At 35.0% G+C, this 22,637-nt stretch overlaps 1 protein-coding gene across 1 annotated transcript; it reads left to right on the top strand.

Annotated features, from left to right (window-relative positions):
• Positions 1-11,836: 11,836 nt before the first annotated feature.
• On the top strand, positions 11,837-12,808 carry LOC114083852 (olfactory receptor 2H2-like). Its single transcript, XM_027925124.2, has one exon. The coding sequence runs from the start codon at positions 11,837-11,839 to the stop codon at positions 12,806-12,808; it is 972 nt and encodes a 323-aa protein (XP_027780925.1).
• The last annotated feature ends 9,829 nt before the right edge of the window (positions 12,809-22,637 follow it).

Raw genomic sequence — 22,637 nt, 5'->3', positions numbered from 1 at the left:
ATTTCAGTATGTCTGTTTCATACTATATCACTATAGTATGCTAGTATGCTGACTTTAGTTCATACATGTACATGATCTATATCTATAGGATATTTACAATACATATTATATATATATATATATATATATATATATATATATATATATATATATATATATAAATAATATGTATTGTATAAGTATAAATAGATAATGAATAGTGAAATTGTGTTTCAGTATGTCTGTTTCATACTATATATGACTGACTTTAGTTCAGTGAATTGTATTTATCAATTTGCACATGTTGAATCAAGCTTGCATTTCTGGGATGAAAACCATTTGATCATGATCTATTCCCTCCTTATGTGTTTTTAAATGTGGTTTGCTAATATTTTCTTAAAAATTTGTGCATGTTTGTTCATCAGAGATATTGGTCTGAAGTTTTCTTTTCCTGATGTGTCTTTATCTGGTTTTATGGTGTCAGGGTTATGCTGGATTCATAGAATGTATTTGGAAGTGTTCCCTCCATTTCAGTTTCATGAACTAATTTGTTAATGACTAGTGTTAGTTCTTTAAAGGTCTAGTAGAACTAGAGAATCTATCTGGTCCTGGGCTTTTTGTTTTTGAAATGTTTTCAATTGCTATTTCAATTTCATTGCTTGATATTAGTCTGTTTTGGTTTTCTGTCTTCCTCATTCAATTTGTGTAGGTCTTAAGTGTCTAGAAATTTGTCGATGTTTTCTAGATTTTCCAGTTTGTTAATGTATAAATTTTCAAAATAGCTTATAATAATCCTCCAAATTTCAGAAGTATCTGTGGTGATATTTCTTTTTTCATCTCTAATTTTATAAATTTGGGCCCTCTCTTTATTTTGGTTAGTTAGGCTAAGAGTTTACCAATCTTATTTTTTCAAAGAACCAACTCTTTGTTGCCACTGATCTATGTATTGTTTTTTCATTGTCAATTTCATGAATTTTTGACTCTGATCTTAGTTATTTTCTGCCTTCTGCTGATTTGATGGAATGCATGTAATCATATCAATTTTTGTGTCTTGTAATACTTATATTTTTTACCTACAATATGGTTATTTTGGAAAAAATTCCATGAGCTGCTTAGAAGCAAATAAATTCAGCTGATTTGGGATGAAATATTCTATAAAGTCTGTTTGTCCATTTGATTTACAATATGATTTATGTTGGAAATACCTTTATTGATTTTATGTTTGGATGGCCTATATACTGGTGATAGGGATGTGGTGAAGTCATTTAGTATACTTGTATTGGGGTCTATCTGGGATTTAACATCAAGAATTCTCTTTATTTGTTTTTATGTAATTAGGTTCATTGACATTTGGGGCATAAATATTTACTATTGTTATATCTTGTTGTTGGATTTTTCCACTTACCATTTACCAATATGTTGTTTCTTCTGATTAATTTTTACTAGACAGCTGCCTTTTCAGATATGAGAATACCTCTTCCTGCTTCTTTTTGGACTCCACTTGCATAGAATTGTTTTTTATCTTTTTACTTTCAGCTTATGTGTATCTTTGCCTATGAGATGAATCTCCTACAAACAGCATATAGTTGGATGCTGTTTATTAATTCATCCTACCAACCCATCTCTTCTAATTCAGGAGGTGAGATCATTCCATAATACTATAGATAGATGTTTATGTGTTTTAGAGAGTTTCTTTTTTATCTTATCTATTTGGGATTTTAAATTATATATATATATCAACCTCATTTCTAAGGGGAGGAAATTTTTCTGCTATTATCTCTCTGAAGAAACCCTTAATGATTTTAGCCTGTATCTCCATAGTTGATTCAGGTGACTCCAGAGTTGATCTCTTGATTTTGTCCAAGAATTCTTGCATATTTTTGTCATGGTCTTTATTTTTTTTCCTTCCTTACATACTGAGCATTCAAGTTCATATACTTTGTCTTAAAGTACTGAAATTCTATCTTCAAGGTCTGAAATTACATTCTTCATGAACTCTATTCTGTTGGTGATACTTTCAAGTGAATTTTTAATTAAATTCATTGTGTGTTTCATTTTCTGAATTTTTGGTTGGTTTCTTATCAATATACCTATTTCTTTATTCAGATGGTCTTTCACCACCTGTATTTGCTCTCTTAATTTGTTCCTTGATCTTCTTTTTGTTCAGGAAACATTGTAATAATGAGTTTTTATAGTCTTTTCTGGAATTTCATACACTTACATATCATGAGTTTCTTTATTGAGGAATTGTGAATTTGGGGAGAGATTTGTTTGCCTATTTCCTCATGATTTCAAAGGTCTTGGACTTATGCATCTTTGTAAAGATGAATTCCTTTTTATACACATATTTTGGTGTATGTTTATCTTTTGTTAAATTTCTCTGTTTTTGTTGTATGAGTAACTGGCCAAAAAAAGACCCCTTTCTTTTTGTTCCTATTTGAGACCTGGTTATTGGTTTAGTGGTTTTTGTCTCCTCTATTCTATGTTTTGAAGTATTGTTGAGGCTCATATTTATGTATGGAGTAAGCTTTGCTGTTACTTGTCTTAGTTATGTTGTTACTTAGCAGCAGATCTTCTACTCTGTGAATTCCAAATGTCCCAATCACTTCCCAGCCCCTCTTAGAGAAAGGGGGAACAAAGAATAGCAATAGTGTTAGCAACCAATGTACAGTTTTAAAATAAATGTCCAGTGTCTAATTTGACATTTGTAACACTAATTAAAGATGAATGATGAGGTCAGCATTTAGCATCAATACTAACAATAAATAACCATGAACTACAACAGACATAGACAGCAAGTTGTCTACTATGTCATCCACTATATAGATAATCACACCACGAATGTGGTAGAAGTTACTTAAAATATATATTTATATAAGATAATAAAATTACAGTTCCTTAAATGAGGAGAAAACATGGTAGGAAAGCAAGAAAAAGCTTGAAATATTTTTAAAGTGAATAAAGGAGAAGCAGGGGATATGTAACAGATGACAGCTGTAAAAATGGAGAGATAAAAATAACTAAAAGTAATAAAGGAAAGAAATAGAGGAGGACAGAACAGGAAAATTTGGCTATTAGTAGAGTGAAGAAGAGATAATAAGAGGAACAAAAACCAAAGCAAAAACAAAGAAACAAATATAAGACCAAAACAAACAAAATTCATATAAAATTTTACCCCAGTAAAGTCAAAACAAGGCTAAATAATAAATGGGTGAAGTAAAGATGGATTTCTCTTTCTTTTTTATACACATATTTTGTGTATATTAAAAAGAGTTAAATTTAACCAATTATATTTAAGCAATTAAAAAGAGCAAAATTATATGAATATGTATATGTATATACATATTCATATAATTTTATTCATATACATATATGCATATATATATATATATATATATATATATACATATATACATATTCATATAATTTTACTCATATATATATTACATATATACACACAGCATCACACGGATTGAAAAAAATTTAAAAATTTAATAATAAGATAAAATAAAACTTAAAAAGAAAAAGGAGAAGGACTAAGAAAAAATCTTCTCAATGAGAAACTAAGCACTTGCTTCCACTGAGATAGTCAAAACTGTTGACAAGGAGAATGTTCATTGCTTATGTTGTTGAATCTTCCTGTTTGTTCATCTATTTATTCATTTATTAATGGGTTCTGTGACCCTTGGGTCAAGGGCTGGGCGTTGTTAAGTTCCACTTCTATGTATCTCATCAAGCTGCCAGCCACTGTGGCCAGGATCCAAAGCTGCCAAAGCACGTCTGTCTCATCTGACCATATAGACTGGAAAAAACTGGGGAATGCTGATATATGATGCACTTCCATAGTGGAACTGGTGCAGAGTTCTAAATTGAAAGTTCCAGAAGGTGAGGTTTAACCTTGGCTGACCTTTGAAATTTTGTCAGTGGGTATTTGAGACCTGATCCACACCCCCTATTAGTGGGATAATCTCAATTTCTGCTAGATATCTGGGTCTCAGGGATTTCCCCAAAATTCCATCTTTAGGATAAGGAACCTAAACCTCCACCAGCCTCATTTATTCACTGAAAATGAGTAATAATTGCCCAGTATCAGACCTGGAATCCTGGAGTATAGACATGTGTGTCTACCTGGTTACTGGCATCGTTTGAGTTGTTCATATGGGATTCCAGCAACAAAGGGAGACCTCTCTCCTCAGTATTCTGAAACTGGATTGCTCTGATCATAATTCTCTATGCACATATTTTAATCACGTTGGTCCAGGCACAATCTGGACCCCATGATAGGCAACTGCGGGGTCAGGAAAGTGACTGTCTTTACGAGTTTCCAGTCTGCTATTGCTGATAGCTGCCTCTAGACAACTTAAAATAGGTCTCTGCTGCACTGAACATGGGTTGAATGGTTTGGTTACGTTTCACTCAACACTTTCTCCCATTGTCCCTGGGCCACATAAGATCCGATTTTCCACTGGTTGGCTGTGGAAAAGTTGGTGCATCTCTAACATATTCTTTCTTATTTTATGTTCAAAATCTTCAGCTTTCTGTTTCTCTATGATGATTTTACTGTCCAATGTTGAATTTTAGTGAATTCCTTTAGTGGGTATCTTGCTGAAGTGCAGTCTTTCCACTGATTAAATCTTCTGTTGAGTAACTGCTGGGGAGTGCATTTTTCCTCTATTCTTCCACCTTTTGACTCACAGAGTATACTTGAAATAATTTATCTTAAAGCCATAACGACCAGGGCCTCAGTTACCTCTGTATCATTCCTCAGGTAAACTACTGTGATCAACAGAGGAACTAGCTAAGATAAAGATGAATAGAAAATGAAAATAATAAGAAGACAGTGGATATAATTAGTGGACCTGAGGTCAGTTGCAGTGGTAGTCATTTCATAAGTTCCACCTAGACCACTATAAACCTGTAAGAACTCTGCCGAATTCATGCAAAGGAGTGAATCTGAACATTTAAAGGTGTATACAGTATTGGAAATTAAAATGTCCTGCTCAGAACCCACTTGCAAAATAAAGGCATAATCTCAGGGGCTAGATATGTTATTGACAGACAGAGGTCATCTAGAATTCCCCCTTTGCTTCATTTAAATGTATGGTCCCTTTCCAGTGAGCTTACATTCAGCACTGATTAACTGAGAGATTTAGTTTGGCCTCTTTCCTCAACTCAGAATGTCTCAATTATCATCTCATATCGAATAGTCCTTGTAGGGTACAATGATACTTAGGAAGAGTTAAAATTGCAACTTGACATTTCATTCTCGTCAATCATTATTCCTCCCCTTTCCTTTCAAAGATGTTGACACAAAAATTATTTCCTAATAAACCTCCTCTGAATAATAGTCTCCATTTCTGAGTCTGCTTCCTGGGCAAGTCCATCTTCAAAATGTATTTTAGAATTGGTAGTCACATGCACGTACACACACACACATAGTCATACTTCACCAATATTACACATATCCCTACTATGAGGCAATTATATAAGCATGATTAAATGTCAATAAATCAGGAATATTTGTCTAAGCAGAACACTGCAGGCAACCAAAGCAAATACAAATTTTTAGAAAGTGTCAATGCTTTAAAGACAAATGACTCCATGCTCTGAGATTAAAGGTTTTATGTGATCAAATTGCCAATAGCCTGGCTGGTCTCTTTCATGCCTGGTACCAAAGTATCATGTGCACAGCATTGAATTCTGCCTTTCTTTTTTTTTTGTTTGTTTGTTTTTTTGCCTTTCTAATGGTCAGAAAGTTCACACAGTCAGCAATGGCAGTTCCTGCAACAGTGTTGGTCCAAAATCATCCATGCTGCTAGGCATGTACTTAGCCTTCATATATTCCACCATATCTACTCTATTGAGGACCCATTACATAAAAAATGAATTGAGTACCATCCACATGTTTGGATCAAGACCCTTATTTCAGTAAAATTCATATACATCCATATCTTAACCCATTCCTCTTTCTAAACAAAGGAGACTATCAAATGTGCTGTGCACAATTATGCCCACTGAAAGAGTTTTCCCTCACTAGTGTCTTTAGGGCAACACTAAATTGGAATATACTGCAGCATTTGTTCACTGACAAATTGAAGACTGACTAATGGGGGTGATGGCCAGTGTCTCGTTAGGGGGTTCTTCTTCCTGCCTAGGAGGATGTAAGCCACCCTAAAACTTAAATCTCAAACAATTAGTGAATAGCAAAACACAAATAGTCAGATATATATTTATAAAAGTGAACCCCCTGATAGATCTAGTCCACATGTATACTCGAATTAGACAAAGAAAAGATGGTTCTGGTGGTTTATTTAAGGAGTCACACCAAAGGCAGGGATGAGGTTTCAAGAGCGGAGTCTTGCTTCATGATGTCTTGCAGTCAGCAGATTGATAGACATCTTGACAGGTCACACCCATATCAGGTGCTGTGTGGGCCACTGCAGAGCAGGATAGAAATTCACATGTCCCTAGGCAATTGACCAGAGAAAATGTGCCCTGGTTATTTCAGATACCAAATGTTTCTCTCCACTAGGCTTCCATGTGTGATGACCCACATGCAACCCATGGATGGCTCATGACAGCTGACCATTTTAAAAGTCCTAAGTGAGGTTCTTATTCTTCCAGGACTTGGTCAATTGGGAATCCAGTGAGACTACAGATGTGAATTGAGAGTATAGCACTGATGGAACAGCAGTAGGTAATAGATGGCAGGGCCACTAGTTGAGATAACTTAATCAAAATAAGCTCTATTTGCTACAAATTCATCCCTTGCTCTCCACTTAAAGTTAATAACCTTTTCAGTCACGTAACAAATAGTCCATAGTAGGATACTTTGGTGTGGTATATGCTGCCTTCAACTCTATTTAATTCCATCAAGAACCATGCCTCTTTTCTTGCAATAAGGAATAAAAATATATTTTCTTTAATAAAAATATTTTAATTAAATAAAATATTAATATTAAAGAAATAGTAAAACAGGTTATTTAACCTCTAAAATTCCACTAATTTAGTGGTCCTAAATCTGTGTAGGTTTTATGTCTCACTCTGGCACTCAAACTTCTTGACATTTCCTACTCATTTGGTTTGATTAGGATACTGCCATCAATATAGGGGAACGTGTATTTTCTTTAAAGGATAAGGACATTCAAAATCCTTTCAGAGTATATTTTGTCTGAAAAGAAAGTTAACATGGCTCCAAGGTGAGACAATAAATATCAACTATAGTACTTCCCACAGAAATGTAAATTGCTTTTGATTCTTTTTACTGATTGGTATTGAAAATGATCTCTTCAACATATCAACAACTCACCAAAGACTGTATTAATTTTTTTTTCTGGTAAAGGTTCTACAACTGATACAGCAACTACAATTGGGGAAATCTTTTGTTAAATGTTCAATGCACTTTTATCTACTATAGTTCCTCTAAATTTTCAACCTTTGTATTTTAAAGACTGAAATAAAATCTATGCCTTTTCTTGAGGATTCGTTATTGCTTCTGATCTTGGAAGAGAAGTGCAATTTTATGGATATTCTCTTGGCTCTTAGTGCATTATGGCATCAATGAGAGAGTTTTTTCATCTGTTAAGTATATTCTGTTTCTATAATACATTCATGGATCCAGGAAATAACCATTGGTAGGTCTAGAAACCCACTGGACTAGTTACTCATTGGACTTAAACCAGGATCTTATATGTCTCCTATGTTCTGTAACCCTCTATCTAGCAGTCATGATGATATTTTTTGTTCCCTAATATTAGTAACACTTAGCCCCTATGTTAATCAGTCCTCAAGATTTTTATCTCAGTATCTGTCTTTCCTCTTGGATAATTACTCTGGTAAATGACTCTAGATCCCTACAAGGAAATATTTGTTGGAATATTTATCTTATAGTTTTGAAGTGGCATTCTAAAATTCTTTAAAAGACTTTCCCTCCTTTTTAATTAATAGTATGTAAGTCTGGGAACTGGTCTAGATAAGAAAACTGGGTGAAAGATCTTTTTGTTTGTTTGTTCCTTTTTATTGCAGTTTCCATTTCTGTTTTACCAAGTTGCAAGATACATAACTCAAGAAGCTCTAAATCTACTGAAGTGCTAAAAAGATTATAGGCTATTATCCATCACCACAGATCTTTGTGGGTCAAAGCATTCTGGCTTCTGATCACACCCTGCTCTTCCTTATATTTAGATAGCTCCTGATAGTTAAAAACTGTCATCTAGTTTCTACATATTTGAAATCATCCTGAAATTAGAGAGACTAATTCCATGAAAACATTTTCTATTGTCAATCTATTGACATAACACTTCTCAAAGTTACCTTGTCTCTTTAACTATTACATCCCCTCTTCTTCTAATAAAAGGAGTTGTCTCTAGGACAAACAAGGAGTACATATCTCATTATCCTCTTAAGGTAACTTCATTTAATTCTTCATAGATATCATTATATCAAAATTTTAATAAGCTACTTCTGAAATAGATTAAAACTGGATTCAGTATTCTTTTCCAGGAATGTCATTGGGAAGTCAGGGAAGAGTATTTGTATGTCTATAAACTTTCTTCTATCCAGTTTTAAAAACTATTTCCCCCCTAAAAAGAGTCCTGGTGGTTTTTGTTAAATCCTGCAATTTTTAGAATAAGGTATTTCTTTCTTGTTGCAGGAAACATTAGCATTGCTTTGGGGTGTTAAATGAAGGCAGTGAGATTTTGAAGACTGTACTACCTTATGAGGAATCGGTCTCAGGTTAAAGCTTTGCATTTTTTCCAGGCCAGTGGAGGATTCTCTCTACCAGTCTGGGGGAGACAGCTTCAGTCAGTTTGGAAGGGTCAAAGCAATATGGAAATACTTTTTTTGAGATGCAACTATACATATATACACCATCCTAAGTCCCAAAGTATGGCCTCTTCCCTTTTAGGGCCCTCACTGTAGCACAAAAGCCCCATTGAGCATATGCATTTTGTCTCTTGTTTGTTTGTCTTTTGTCTTTTTTTTTCTTTACCTTTGTGACCCTCATAGTTAAATCCTAGGTCTTATTTCCAATAGTCTCCCTTAGGATGGAGAATTAGGTGCAAATAACTGATTCAGAAGGAGATTTTAGGAACAAGAATGAGGGAAATGGGGAGTGAAACAGGTAAAATATACAAGAAACACAGGGATATAATAGGTTGGTTGTGTGCAATGGGAACTCAGTTCTCTTATGATCATCCTAGAAAAGAATCTTTTTACCTGAAGTAAGAGTGGTCGAAGGACTTACCCACTCACTACCATCCTCAGTGGTTGAGGGTTTCCCCAGGGTCATTAAATCTCTGCACTTCTGGGCATCACTTGATATTGTGCCAAAAGTTTTCCCATGGTATCAGACAAGGCCATGGGGCAGAGAGGGAAGATATATACAATTTGATGTGATACATCACTGACAGTAGGTGTGAGACTAATCTGAGTTCACACAGAACTCTTCACTGCTGCTCTGCTGGAATTAACTGGGCTAAGGAGATGAGCTACACTGGCACCAGAATCACCTACTTTAGGAGGTGAAATGTAGATGCTGTACTCTACATTTGTAACTGCAGGAATCAGAATGAACTGGCTTTCTGTATAAACTCCCTTTATACAGAAAAGCAGAGGAGGTGAGCTGAAAAAAAATCACAGGGACAATAGGTATTTGCAGGAAGAAGACAATCTCAACAGAAACGAAGATGAAGAAAATTCTTGCATCTTGCATAGTGAAAACAAGCTAATTTTTTAATCAAAAATTAAAAAAAATAGTTGATGTGAGGAAAAATGATTAGAAATTAATGAGGAACTGGAAGAGATAAAGTAGAGGGATAGACATATAGATATATAAAATTAGATGCAGATATATAGACACTAGTATTAGAAAACAAACTAGCAAGGAAGAATAATCTGAAAAAATAAAAACCATACACCAGAAGTTGTTTGCTATGAAGTGTATTTTAAAAATTAAAAGATGGAATAAGAAGCTGTTAACTTTGAACATGGGGAAAAAAAAACAGATGAGATTCTTTAAAACATCAAACTACTCTTTTCCCAATAGTATCAAACTCAAATTTAAAACAAAAGTGCCAACTAATTTTTTAAAAATCCTACAGAAACAATAGCACAGAAAAAAGTCAGAGATAATGTATAGATTTTCTGGAATGCATGGACTAGCAAAGAAAATTTGAGTAACATAAAAAATATGACAAAATTCAAACTGTAAAAGATCAATGCATCTAAATGCCGTAAAAAGAAAAAAAAATACTTGTATTGAGTGTAATGTGTTTATTAATATTCTTTAATGATAAGAATTACTAGTTGTGAAAATTTTAACTAAATCTGCTTCTAGTACATGGATCAAGGTAAGAGTATAACTATTGAATGTGTTGTAAATATTACTTTATGTCAGTTTTTCTTAGGCATAATATATTATTTTAATGTCTTCCTTGTAAGTTTTTTGTTTTCTATAGAACACTTTTTCTACTATTTTCATCATCACCTATTTTGAATAATTTAAAAAAAATACAAGTATATTAGAATATAAATTTAGGTTATTAAACAGGAAAAAATTCTCTAATAATTGAGAACGTGAAATACTACAATAAATGATCAAGTCGTATTCTTCATTGAATTAAGAGCATATTAACTACAGATATTAAGAGGATATTAAATACAAATATTTCTGCTTTGAAGAAGAAATATGCCTAACTTATAAAGAAAGGGAAGCAGGTCTGGGATTATATCTCAGTGGTAGAGTACCTTGTCTAGCATGTGAGGCCCTGGCTTCAATCCTCAGCACTGCAAAAAATAAATAAATAGATAGATAGATAGATAGATAGATAGATAGATAGAAAGATAGATAGATAGAGGTATTGTGTTTATCTACAACTTAGAAAACTTTTTTAAAAGGTTACATTTATTTTTGAAGCTTTTTTGCAAAGAAGGTAATTTAGAAATACAATACTCTATTTCTCTAAATGTTATTTTTACTCACACTCTGCAAAACATTGGTTATATATTTTGGTGTTCTGCCCTGGAAAAAAATTCTTTGAATATCATCATCATCATTATCACCATGGCTAACAGAGAGGTTGCAAGGCTACTATGTGTCAGGGGTTCATTTTAGTATTTTCTATGTGGCTTCACATTTAGGTCTTCAAACAATTGTATGTGGGTTCTATGATTTCTCAATTTTCAGATAGAAAATTTAAGGAGAGAACCATGTAAGAATGAAATAGTTAAATATGTTTCATAAGATCACACCGCATAAAGGTGGCTGAAAAAATAAAAGAGAAATTGAAAAGGAAAAATGGAAAAGGAATAAAAAGAAGGAGTGAAGAACAGAAAGTGGAGAAGTCAGAAGGGTAAAAGAAATGAAGAAGAAAAGGAGAAACATGAGAGAAAGATGAATTGAGATTCAAAGACAGAAATAAAAGAAACAGAGAGATATGGAAAGGTAATATGCTGTGAACAGTACAATATATATGTACAAAATCATGAAATAAAGTGATAAATGTGTACTCTTTACGAGCAAAGATGCAGAACATCTAACATTTAGCAAAGTGATTTTCAATAGCAAGTGCTTAGATATTTTTGCATAATATTTATAGTGAAGTTATCAAAATTGAAGAAAATGTCAAAGAAGGAAAGAGAGAGAGAATGAATGATTGATAAAAAAAAATACTAAAGCACTTCACTAAATTTTGTATTTTTTCCCAAAATACATCAGGTAAAAATCTCATCTTTGATCAGAAAGGAATCAAACAAGCCATACTGCCCTTTTTCCTGTCCCTGAACTGGACTCATCTCAGGCTTTTGAACAAGTACTTTTGATCCATCTCCCAAGGAGGCAATTGCCCCAGAAGCTATGATCACAAGTTGCAATGAGAGCCACAGTGACTTCATCCTCCAGGGCTTCTCTGACAAACCTTATTTGGAGAAGGTACTTTTTTGGATCATTTTGGTTTTTTATTGCTTGACACTTGCAGGAAATATGGTCATAGTTCTTGTCTCCATGAAGGATCCAAAGCTCTACAGCCCCATGTATTTCTTTCTTTCCAACCTTTCCTTGCTAGATCTCTGTTTCACCAGCAGTTGTGTGCCACAGATGTTGGTTAATTTATGGGGTCCAGAGAAGACTATCAGCTATATTGGCTGTGCTATTCAACTCTATGTCTTCCTGTGGCTTGGAGCCACTGAGTGTGTCCTTCTTGTTATCATGGCCATGGACCGCTATGTGGCAGTGTGTCATCCACTGCAATATACCACTACCATGCATCCCAGAGTTTGTCTGCAGCTAGCAACCCTTGCCTGGGGAACTGGTCTGGTGCAGTCTTTGGTCCAATCCCCTGCCACCCTCCAGTTACCCTTCTGCTCCAGGATAATAGATGACATTGTGTGCGAAGTCCCAGCTCTTATTCATCTCTCCAATACAGATACTACCTACAATGAAACCCAAATGTCCATTGTTAGCATTTTTCTTCTGGTGGTTCCCTTGATCATTATCCTTTCCTCTTACGGTGCTATTGTGCATGCAGCACTGAGAATAAAGTCGAATGCAGGACAGAAGAAAGCATTTGGTACCTGTACTTCTCACCTTCTTGTGATCTCCCTGTTCTATGGCACCGTCACAGGTGTCTACCCTCAACCCCAAAATCGCTATGTTCATGAACGGGGCAAGTTTCTCACCCTTTTCTACACAGTAGTAACCCCAACTCTTAACCCCTTCATCTACACTCTGAGGAACAAGGAAGTAAAAGGAGCACTAAGAAGATTAAGGAGGAGGACTGGGTTTCCCAGAATAACTAAAAAGGTTGATATTTGTTTGCCTATTGCTTAAAAAAATGAAGCAACCTCATCACAAAAGCTGCAGAACATAGGAAAGAACTATATTTTGTGATTTCAGTTTCAGCCATCAGGAGATACCAATTTTTATACAATATTTTATTATCCTTCTGTCATTTATTAGGCCCTTAATTTCTTCATGATGCTGATTTAGGCACAAGATGGTATAGAAATTAATATATTTAATAGTTATTTTCTTAAAAAAGTATATAATACTGTTGAAATGTGGGGGGTACAAAAGAAACACAACACTTGCAAAATAAGATACCAAGTGATATATTTCATGCTTTTACATTGATTTAAGTTTCATTCTATGTTTTTCCAAGTCAACTAAGTGCTTTCATCTAAATGTCTTGTCCCAAAAATATTTCTAAAGTTTTGAGACACAGACTTTAAGAAAAAAAATCATATTTACTTCTATAATTTAATCTAATGTATCTTTGTTCTGAATTATTTCTGTCTCTCTGCCTCAATATAACATCATTGCCACTTAATGCACTTAGCTCTACCCAATGAAAAAATGTAACTAACCACACTTACTGTTCCCTGATGTAATTAGTCTAAGATTCTATGTCCACATTTCTAAATTTTTGGATTGACATTCTGAACCCTTGATTAAAGCACTTGGCTTTTGTTTGTTTTTTTCTTCATTCTATGTCCTTATTTTAACGAAATGTCTCATTTTATCAAATTCAATTCTTATTCATTTTCCATGTAGATATTCATTGATTTCCTATTATGTACCTATTGTGCATCAGATACTAGATTATAGAATGGCAGATACAACATACAAAATCATCAACATTTTGGAGCTATGTTCAAATGGCAGACACAGATATTAACCAAAATAATTTTTATTTAGTAGAGAGAGGATTGCTTCTTACTGGCTGCCTGGGGCTCGTTACTATGCTACCTCCTTTTTGGCTTTTAAATATTATCCAACAAAGAACTACTTATTGGGCTGGAATTGTAGTTCCTTGGAAAAGTGCTTGCCTAGCATGTGTGAGGCACTGGGTTCAATTCTCAGCAATCTCATAAATAAACAAAATAAAGGTCCATTGACAACAAAAAATATATATATATATATATTTAAAAATCTACTTATTGCTGCTTTAAAGTGTCTACTACTTTAGTTGGTCTAACTAAAATCATGACTCAGACTTGTTGACTATCGTGCATGGATTTTCTGATCTACTGAGTTCATTCTTCAGCTGACCCCTGTGCACTGTTGCCTACACTGTGTTCAGGCATTATTCCCACTCATGTTCAAAAAGAACTACTACATATTTGTGATTGGATGAGTCACATTAAATTTTTAAAGTTGAATTGTTATTTGCAAACCAAAACTGAACTGGTCATAAAAATATAGTATAATCACTATGAGGATGCTTCATGATTTCTCACAGCCTAGAAGACATCAATTTTTATACAATATTTTGTTATCCTTCTGTTCAGTTGCAAGAAATATAGGGAGTAGCTGAGAGGAAAACTAGGACAGAAAGTGAATTGGACAATTTTACTCCCAGATTTTGGAGCTGGAGTAATTCTGTAGGAAGACTAAGTTTATGAGCCAGCATTATAATGTGTACTGAGAGTAAAAGGTGGCAACTACCTTGGAAATGGAAGAAAAAGATGTTACATGTTCAAAATAATGAATTGTGGTACTTCAGAATAAGAACTAGGGCTTTGGTATAGAAGGAAACTGGGTCATTTAATGGCAAAATTTAAATGCCTGTTGAAAGAAAGAGACTTGAATAAATGACAGCAGCAAAAAGAAAAGGAACAAAGGTGCTTGAACATGAGAATTCATAAGATTCACACAGTTTGTTAAAATTAAGATTTTTTTTAGAATTTATGATTTAGAGAATCAGAACAAGCTTGCCTTAAAATGGCATTTTAATTAATACACTAAGTGATTCTGATACAGGCTGTCTCAGATCATAGTGTAGGAAATACCTAGAGGGTTGTTCAGCTAAGATGGCATGGGCTTTAATGAGTCAATGCAGTTTGAAAAGAAGACTGAAAGGAATAATGGTCTAAAAATGGAATGAAGACAGTAGCTCATTTATCATAATTTGAGATATTGAGGGTAGAAATATCTTCTCATGAGGAAGTTCTGAATGAAATGGTTTCATTTGGGAAGAGTCTAATTTCACTGAATGCCAAGCAGTGTAGAAAATTTAAGGTAAGTAATTTGAGATTATGAGCTTATTAATTATGCAGATGGTGCCTTGGAAAGTTTGAGGAAAGAGGCAGGTGTGGAGATGAGGAGGAGATGCCCTTGTGGGAATGGAATATAAATATAAACAACTCAGACCTGTTTATAATTTTGGAGGTGACTGTTCATAATTTTGGAATGATAGGAGGCACTATAGTCTTAGCTTATGTACATGTTTGTCAACATTCATTTCATTTGAATCATGAGTATTATGGAATATAAGCCAACACACAAACACTTTTTTTACATATTGATGAACAAATCAGAAAAGTTATCTTTCTTCATAGACATTTTAGATAATGACAAATATTTCCTGAGATGAGTGGCTAAATCAGAATCCCTTACAATGTAAATTAAAATACCATTCCAAAAATCAAATGCTCTAAATCAGAAATTTTAGAGAATCGTAACAAATACATTATTGTCTCTTATAAATTCTCAACATATGACATAAGACCATAATGATTTCTTAGGTCCTTAGGGATGATTATTTTATGGCTTCAGATAGTTTCTTAGAAATTTCTAGAATGGGTAACAGAAAGCAAAGGAATATAGCATCATTTTCTAGCTCATGTGTTATATATGGTTAGTTCTGATTATTAATTGGCTTTAATCCACTTGAGGTGCTTAACACAGATGATATATTGCCATAGGGCAGAACATTTGTGCTTTCATGACATTTAATGAGAAAGATTGTGGTCAGAAGCAATTAAGTCTCAAATTCTGTCCTGGGCACCTAATCACCACTAGTCTCCAAATTCATCATGGATGTCATGTGCATGTGTGAGTGTGTGTGTTTGCATGTCTGATTTTCTTTTGTATGTAACCATATAAATGTCAATATATGTGAAAGAAGTATCACTTTAAAATGTGACTGTTATGAAAATTGTAATAATGTTTTTCACATGGACAATAGGTAAATCAGTAAGAGCAGTATGTAAAACAAGCAAATGAGAGTAATAACAGGGAAAAATCACTAGTTATGAGGGATACATTTAAAAGCATATAATTCATAGACTTTCAATAATTGGGTTTAAATTTGCCTTTCAGATTTCTTTCTTCCTTACCAAGGTGCTATACACCCCAGTAACCATATACTTATTCCACCTATATATTCAGTGCACAGATATATTTTCCATGGGCCTTAGTCCTGTATTTGTTATCTTGTACTTCAAAGTGAAATTCAATTGTCAAAAACTATTAAAATCTCCCTTTTATTTCTCATCTTTATAAAATTAGCCATGCCTTCCTTAATGAATTTTATTATTTTATCAGTGTGTTACCTGGGTAATTTATCAGAATTACAGCATGTTTATAAATAGTCATTAGCATTTGAAGATAAGGACATCTTGTTCACCATTGTGCAGTCGGTGGCCAAATATCTTTACTTACTGTAAGTAAACTATAAAATTCTTAAGGGATAGAAGGTGACATCATTGAAGAGAAATTATGAGAGAGGAATTTGCATTTTCCAGACATCTATATTTGGATCAGGGAAGAAGATACAAATTTAAGCCTGTTTCCAAGTCCTAAAATAATTTTATCTTAATGGTTCTTTATGTCATGTTCAGTGTGTTTGAAATGCAGGCTTTTGGTAAATGATGGTGCCAAGTGAGTTAGAGCAGAAATAATTTGCCTGTCTTAAGCCTTATCCTGTGTTAAGATCAGAGGCTTGGGATCCAACATGGCGGCGGGCAGAGAGGCAGCGTTTTCAATACCCCCCCAGTGATGGGGTCATAAGGATGCATAGATAACGCTTACACTCTACCAACGGAGATCTCCTAGCAAAATTCCACTGAAGAGAGACCGGCCGGGAGCTACTAGGATTTTTTGAAGTGACAGATTGCCCCAGACGAGCAAATCCCTGCCAGGAGACGCAGAGGTCCAGTTCCGCCAGGCACAGTCTGCGCACTGCTGTGTGGCTGCCGGCCCGTCTGCCAGCAGCAAATGCGACCGGGTCCCGCTAACCTCCGAGATGCAGCTTGGCAGGAAGAAGTCTTTAGCCAAGCCTTCATGAAATAGCGAGCTGGGAGCTGAAGCCAACCTGGGACGCACCAGTCCCACCCCTCCCTTTGGACACTCCGGCAAGGAGCCTGGGGCCCGCCATAGCAGAGGGGTGACATCATCGGAGGTCGGCAGACGGAATTCCTTCCCAGCAGAATCCACTTCAGCAGTTGTGTGACTCCCTCCCCATCCAGATACAAGTAGCCAGGACACTTCATGGACCTCTCAGGGGTCATGTCTGTAGGGTAGCAGAGGGGATCCCCGACCCCCAACCCCCCATATCACCAGCAGTGACTCCCAAGGTCTTAGCCGCCAGTTTACCACAGCACTGGGGCTTAAATGGGACACGCGGTGGGGCTGCAAGTGTAACTAGATCTCTGGGGAACCGCTTCTGGTGAGCAGGACCTGGCTGGCTGGCTGACAGGAGGAAGGGGGGTAAGGGCCAGAGAAGTGAAACGGCTCTGGACTGACAAGTCCAAGAGACTACCAGGAGACGCCTTACAGGGATTGCTATGGGCAGGTAGAGAGCAGAAGCTCTGCTCGGAGAGCACAGCTCCGCCTACTGGAAGAGAAGAAAATGGATCTCTAAGACTTCAATATTTTTTTTTCTTTTATCTTCTTCTCTCTCTGTTCCATTCTCCCCTTTTCCTTCTCTCTTTCTTTCTTGTTTTAAGTTTTATTGTTCTTTTCATTCTCCTCTAATCTATCTCTCTCTCCTTCTTTCTTTTTAAGAGCACCTTCATTCCCCTACCCCCAACTTTCATCCCAAGCATTATGTCTTCCATTACATGTAATTGTCTAAATGCAAATAGGAGAATGTCTCGAGGCTGTCTATAGGGCTCCTAAATACCTAGGTACTACCAACACCTTGATCCAATTGCCTGTTAGTATCCACCTTCAGTAGAGCAATCTTCTAAAGTAACCAAGACATACTAACCCTCGTACCATCATAGCACCTAACCTAAACATATAGTCCTAAGAACAAACAACAAATCACTATATGCATACAGGATCCAGAAGCCTTTTATGAACTGAATGAATTAGCTTTAAAGTACAATAAAGCCCAACATTTCTAGATATAATCTCCCACCACAAAGGAGAGACAGCAGAGATAAACAAAGCCAAAACAAATATATAGGAGAAAGCAGTTACAAAGCAGTAAAACAGAGCTGGAAAGTAACGTGAACAACATGAAGAAACAAGGGAAAAAAGGACTACAAACAATGCAGGACAATTTAAACCTACAGGAGGACCTAGAAGCATCAGAAACATGGACAGGGAAAGAAATCAAGGCATACCTAACTCAGATGGAACAGAATATTAGAGAAGACATGAGACAGCAAGTCCAAGCATTGAAAGTATATTTTGAAAACGAACTAAACAAACAAATTCAAACTGCAAAGAACGAGCTTTACCAGGAGATAGAGATTAAAAAAAAAAAAAAAAAAAACCAAACAGTAATCCTAGAAATGCAAGAAACCATAAACCAGATTAAAAACTCTATCAAGAATATTACAAATAGACTAGATCAAGTAGAAGTCAGAACATCAGATAATGAAGACAAAGTTTGTCAACTTGGAAAGAATATAGTCAACAGAGAAAAGATGCTTAAATCTCATGAGCAATCTATCCAAGAGATATGGGATCTCATAAAAAAACCAAATCTGAGAGTCATTGGGATAGAAGAAGGCACAGAGGATCAAACCAAAGGAATGGACAACTTATTAAAGGAAATAATCCTAGAAAACTTCCCAGAGATGAAAGATGGGATGGATTGCCAAATCCTGGAAGCATACAGGACCCAAAACATCCAAAACCGTAATAGACCAACTCCAAGACATATAATTATGAAGATAGCTAACATACAGAACAAGGAGAGAATATTAAAAGCTACGAGAGAAAGGATGCAGATTACATTCAGGGGTAAACCAATTAGGTTAACGACTGATTTTTCATCACAGACTTTGAAAGCGAGAAGATCCTGGAACAACGTGTTTCAAATGCTGAAAAATAATGGATTCCAACCAAGAATACTGTATCCAGCAAAATTAAGCTTCAGATTTGACAATGAAATTAAAATCTTTCACGATAAACAAAAGCTAAAAGAATTCACAGCCAGAAAACCAGTACTGCAAAGCATTTTGAGCAAAATACTACAAGAAGAGGAATTGAAAAATAGTGCCCAAAACTAACAGTGGGAGGTATCTCAGTAAAGGGGGAGAAAAATAACCAAAGAGGAAAAACTAGCCAAACTAAAATAAATAAATAAATAAATAAATAAATAAATAAACATGACTGGAAGTACAAACCATATTTCAATTGTAACCTTAAATGTTAATGGCTTAAATTCACCAATCAAGAGACATAGGCTAGTAACCTGGATTAAAAAACAAAACAAAACAAAAAAAAAAAAAAAAAAACAAATCCAACAATATGCTGCCTTCAGGAGACTCATATGATAGGAAAAGATATACACAGGCTGAAGGTGAAAGGTTGGGAAAAATCATACCACTCACATGGCCCTCGGAAGTAAGCAGGAGTGGCCATACTCATATCGAATAAAATCAACTTCAAACCTAAGTTAATCAAAAAGGATAAAGAAGGACACTATATACTATTAAAAGGAACCATCCACCATCAAGACATAACAATTATCAATTTGTATGCACCAAACAATGGTGCTGCAATGTTCATAAAACAAACTCTCCTCAAGTTCAAGAGTCAAATAGACCACAACACAATAATTATGGGGGACTTCAACACACCAGTCTCGCCACTGGACAGATCCTCTAGACAAAAGCAGAACAAAGAAACTATAAAACTCAATGACACAATCAATAACCTAGACTTAACCGACATATATAGAATATATCAACCATCATCAAGTGGATACACGTTCTTCTCAGCAGCACATGGATCCTACTCAAAGATAGACCATATATTATGCCATAGGGCAACTCTCAGTAAATATAAAGGTGTGGAGATAATACCATGCACCATATCTGATCATAAAGGAATGAAACTGGAAATCAATGATAAAAGAAGGAAGGAAAAATCCTACATCACATGGAAAATGAACAAAATGTTACTGAATGATCAATGGGTTACAGAAGACATAAAGGAGGAGATAAAAAAATTCTTAGAGACAAATGACAATACAGACACAACATACCGGAATCGATGGGACACAATGAAAGCAGTTTTAAGAGGGAAATTCATTTCTTGGAGTTCTTTCCTCAAAAAAAGAAAAAAAAAAACAACAAATAAATGAACTCACACTACACCTCAAAAACCTAGAAAAGGAAGAGCAAAACAACAGCAAATGTAGTAGAAGAAAAGAAATAACTAAAATTAGAGCAGAAATCAACAAAACTGAAACAACAACAAAAAAAACATTGAAAAAACTAAAAGTTGGTTCTTTGAAAAAATAAATAAGATCGACAGGCCCTTAGCCATGCTTACGAAGAGAAGAAGAGAGAGAACTCAAATTACTAACATACGGGATGAAAAAGGCAATATCACAACAGACACTACAGAAATACAGAAGATAATTAGAAAGTATTCTGAAACCCTATATTCCAATAAAATAGAAGATAATGAAGATATCGATAAATTTCTTAAGTCATAGGATCTACCCAGATTGAGTCAGGAAGACACACACAATTTAAACAGACCAATAACAAAAGAAGAAATTGAAGAAGCCATCAAAAGACTACCAACCAAAAAATGCCCTGGACTGGATGGGTATACAGCAGAGTTCCACAAAACCTTTAAAGAAGAATTAATACCAATACTTTTCAAGCTATTTCAAGAAATAGAAAAAGAAGGAGTTCTTCCAAATTCATTCTATGAGGCCAACATCACCCTGATCCCGAAACCAGACAAAGACACTTCAAAGAAAGAAAACTACAGACCAATATCTCTAATGAACTTGGATGCAAAAATTCTCAATAAAATCCTGGCGAATCGAATACAAAAGCATATCAAAAAAATTGTGCATTATGATCAAGTAGGATTCATCCCTGGGATGCAAGACTGGTTCAATATACGGAAATCAATAAATGTAATCCACCACATCAATAAACTTAAAGACAAGAACCATATGATCATCTCGATAGATGCAGAAAAAGCATTCGACAAAGTACAGCATCCCTTTATGTTCAAAACACTTGAAAAAATAGGGATAACAGGAACTTACCTCAACATGGTAAAAGCTATATATGCTAAACCTCAAGCTAGCATCATGCTAAATGGAGAAAAACTGAAGGCATTTCCTCTAAAATCTGGAACAAGACAGGGGTGCCCTCTATCACCACTTCTATTCAATTTAGTTCTTGAAATACTAGCCAGAGCAATTAGACAGACAAAAGAAATTAAAGGCATAAAAATAGGAAAAGAAGAACTTAAATTATCACTGTTTGCGGATGACATGATAATATATTTAACAGACCCAAAAGGGTCTACAAAGAAACTGCTAGAGTTAATAAATGAATTCAGCAAAGTGGCAGGATATAAAATCAACATGCATAAATCAAAGACATTCCTGTATATCAGCAACAAAACTTCTGAAATGGAAATGAGGAAAACCACTCCATTCACAATATCCTCAAAGAAAATAAGATACTTGGGAATCAACCTAACAAAAAAGGTGAAAGATTTATATAATGAAAACTACAGAACCCTAAAGAGAGAGATAGAAGAAGATCTTAGAAGATGGAAAAATGTACCCTGTTCATGGATAGGCAGAACTAACATCATCAAAATGGCGATATTACCCAAAGTTCTCTACAGGTTTAATGCGATGCCAATCAAAATCCCAACGGCATTTCTTGTAGAAATAGATAAAGCAATCATGAAATTCATATGGAAAAACAAAAGACCCAGAATAGCAAAAGCAATTCTAAGTAGGAAGTGTGAATCTGGAGGTATAGCGATACCAGGGTTCAAACTGTACTACAGAGCAATAGTAACAAAACAGCGTGGTACTGGTACCAAAACAGGCAGGTGGACCAATGGTATAGAATAGAGGACACAGAAACCAACCCACAAAAGTACAACTATCTTATATTTGATAAAGGGGCTAAAAGCATGCAATGGAGGAAGGATAGCATCTTCAACAAATGGTGCTGGGAAAATTGGAAATCCATATGCAACAAAATGAAACTGAATCCCTTTCTCTCGCCATGCACAAAAGTCAACTCAAAATGGATCAAGGACCTAGATATCAAATCAGAGACTCTGAACCTGATAGAAGAAAAAGTTGGCTATGATCTACATATTGTGAGGTCGGGCTCCAAATTCCTTAATAGGACGCCCATAGCCCAAGAGTTAATAACAAGAATAAACAAATGGGACTTACTTAAACTAAAAAGTTTTTTCTCAGCAAGAGAAACAATAAGAGATGTAAATAGAGAGCCTACATCCTGGGAACAAATTTTTACCCCTCACACTTCAGATAGAGCCCTAATATCCAGAATATACAAAGAACTCAAGAAATTAAACAATAAGATAACAAATAACCCAATAAACAAATGGGCCAAGGACCTGAACAGACACTTCACAGAGGAGGACATACAATCAATCAACAAGCACATGAAAAAAT

This window comes from Marmota flaviventris, chromosome 6, assembly GCF_047511675.1.
Source record: "Marmota flaviventris isolate mMarFla1 chromosome 6, mMarFla1.hap1, whole genome shotgun sequence".
Classification (NCBI taxonomy): domain Eukaryota; kingdom Metazoa; phylum Chordata; class Mammalia; order Rodentia; family Sciuridae; genus Marmota; species Marmota flaviventris.
The sequence above is the reverse complement of the archived record's forward strand: the minus strand, read 5'-3'. Positions and strand labels throughout refer to the sequence as shown.

What these genes read in the sequence shown, in the direction of transcription:
- LOC114083852 (XM_027925124.2), top strand. Translation starts at nt 11,837, where the DNA reads ATGATCACAAGTTGCAATGAGAGCCACAGTGACTTCATCCTCCAGGGC.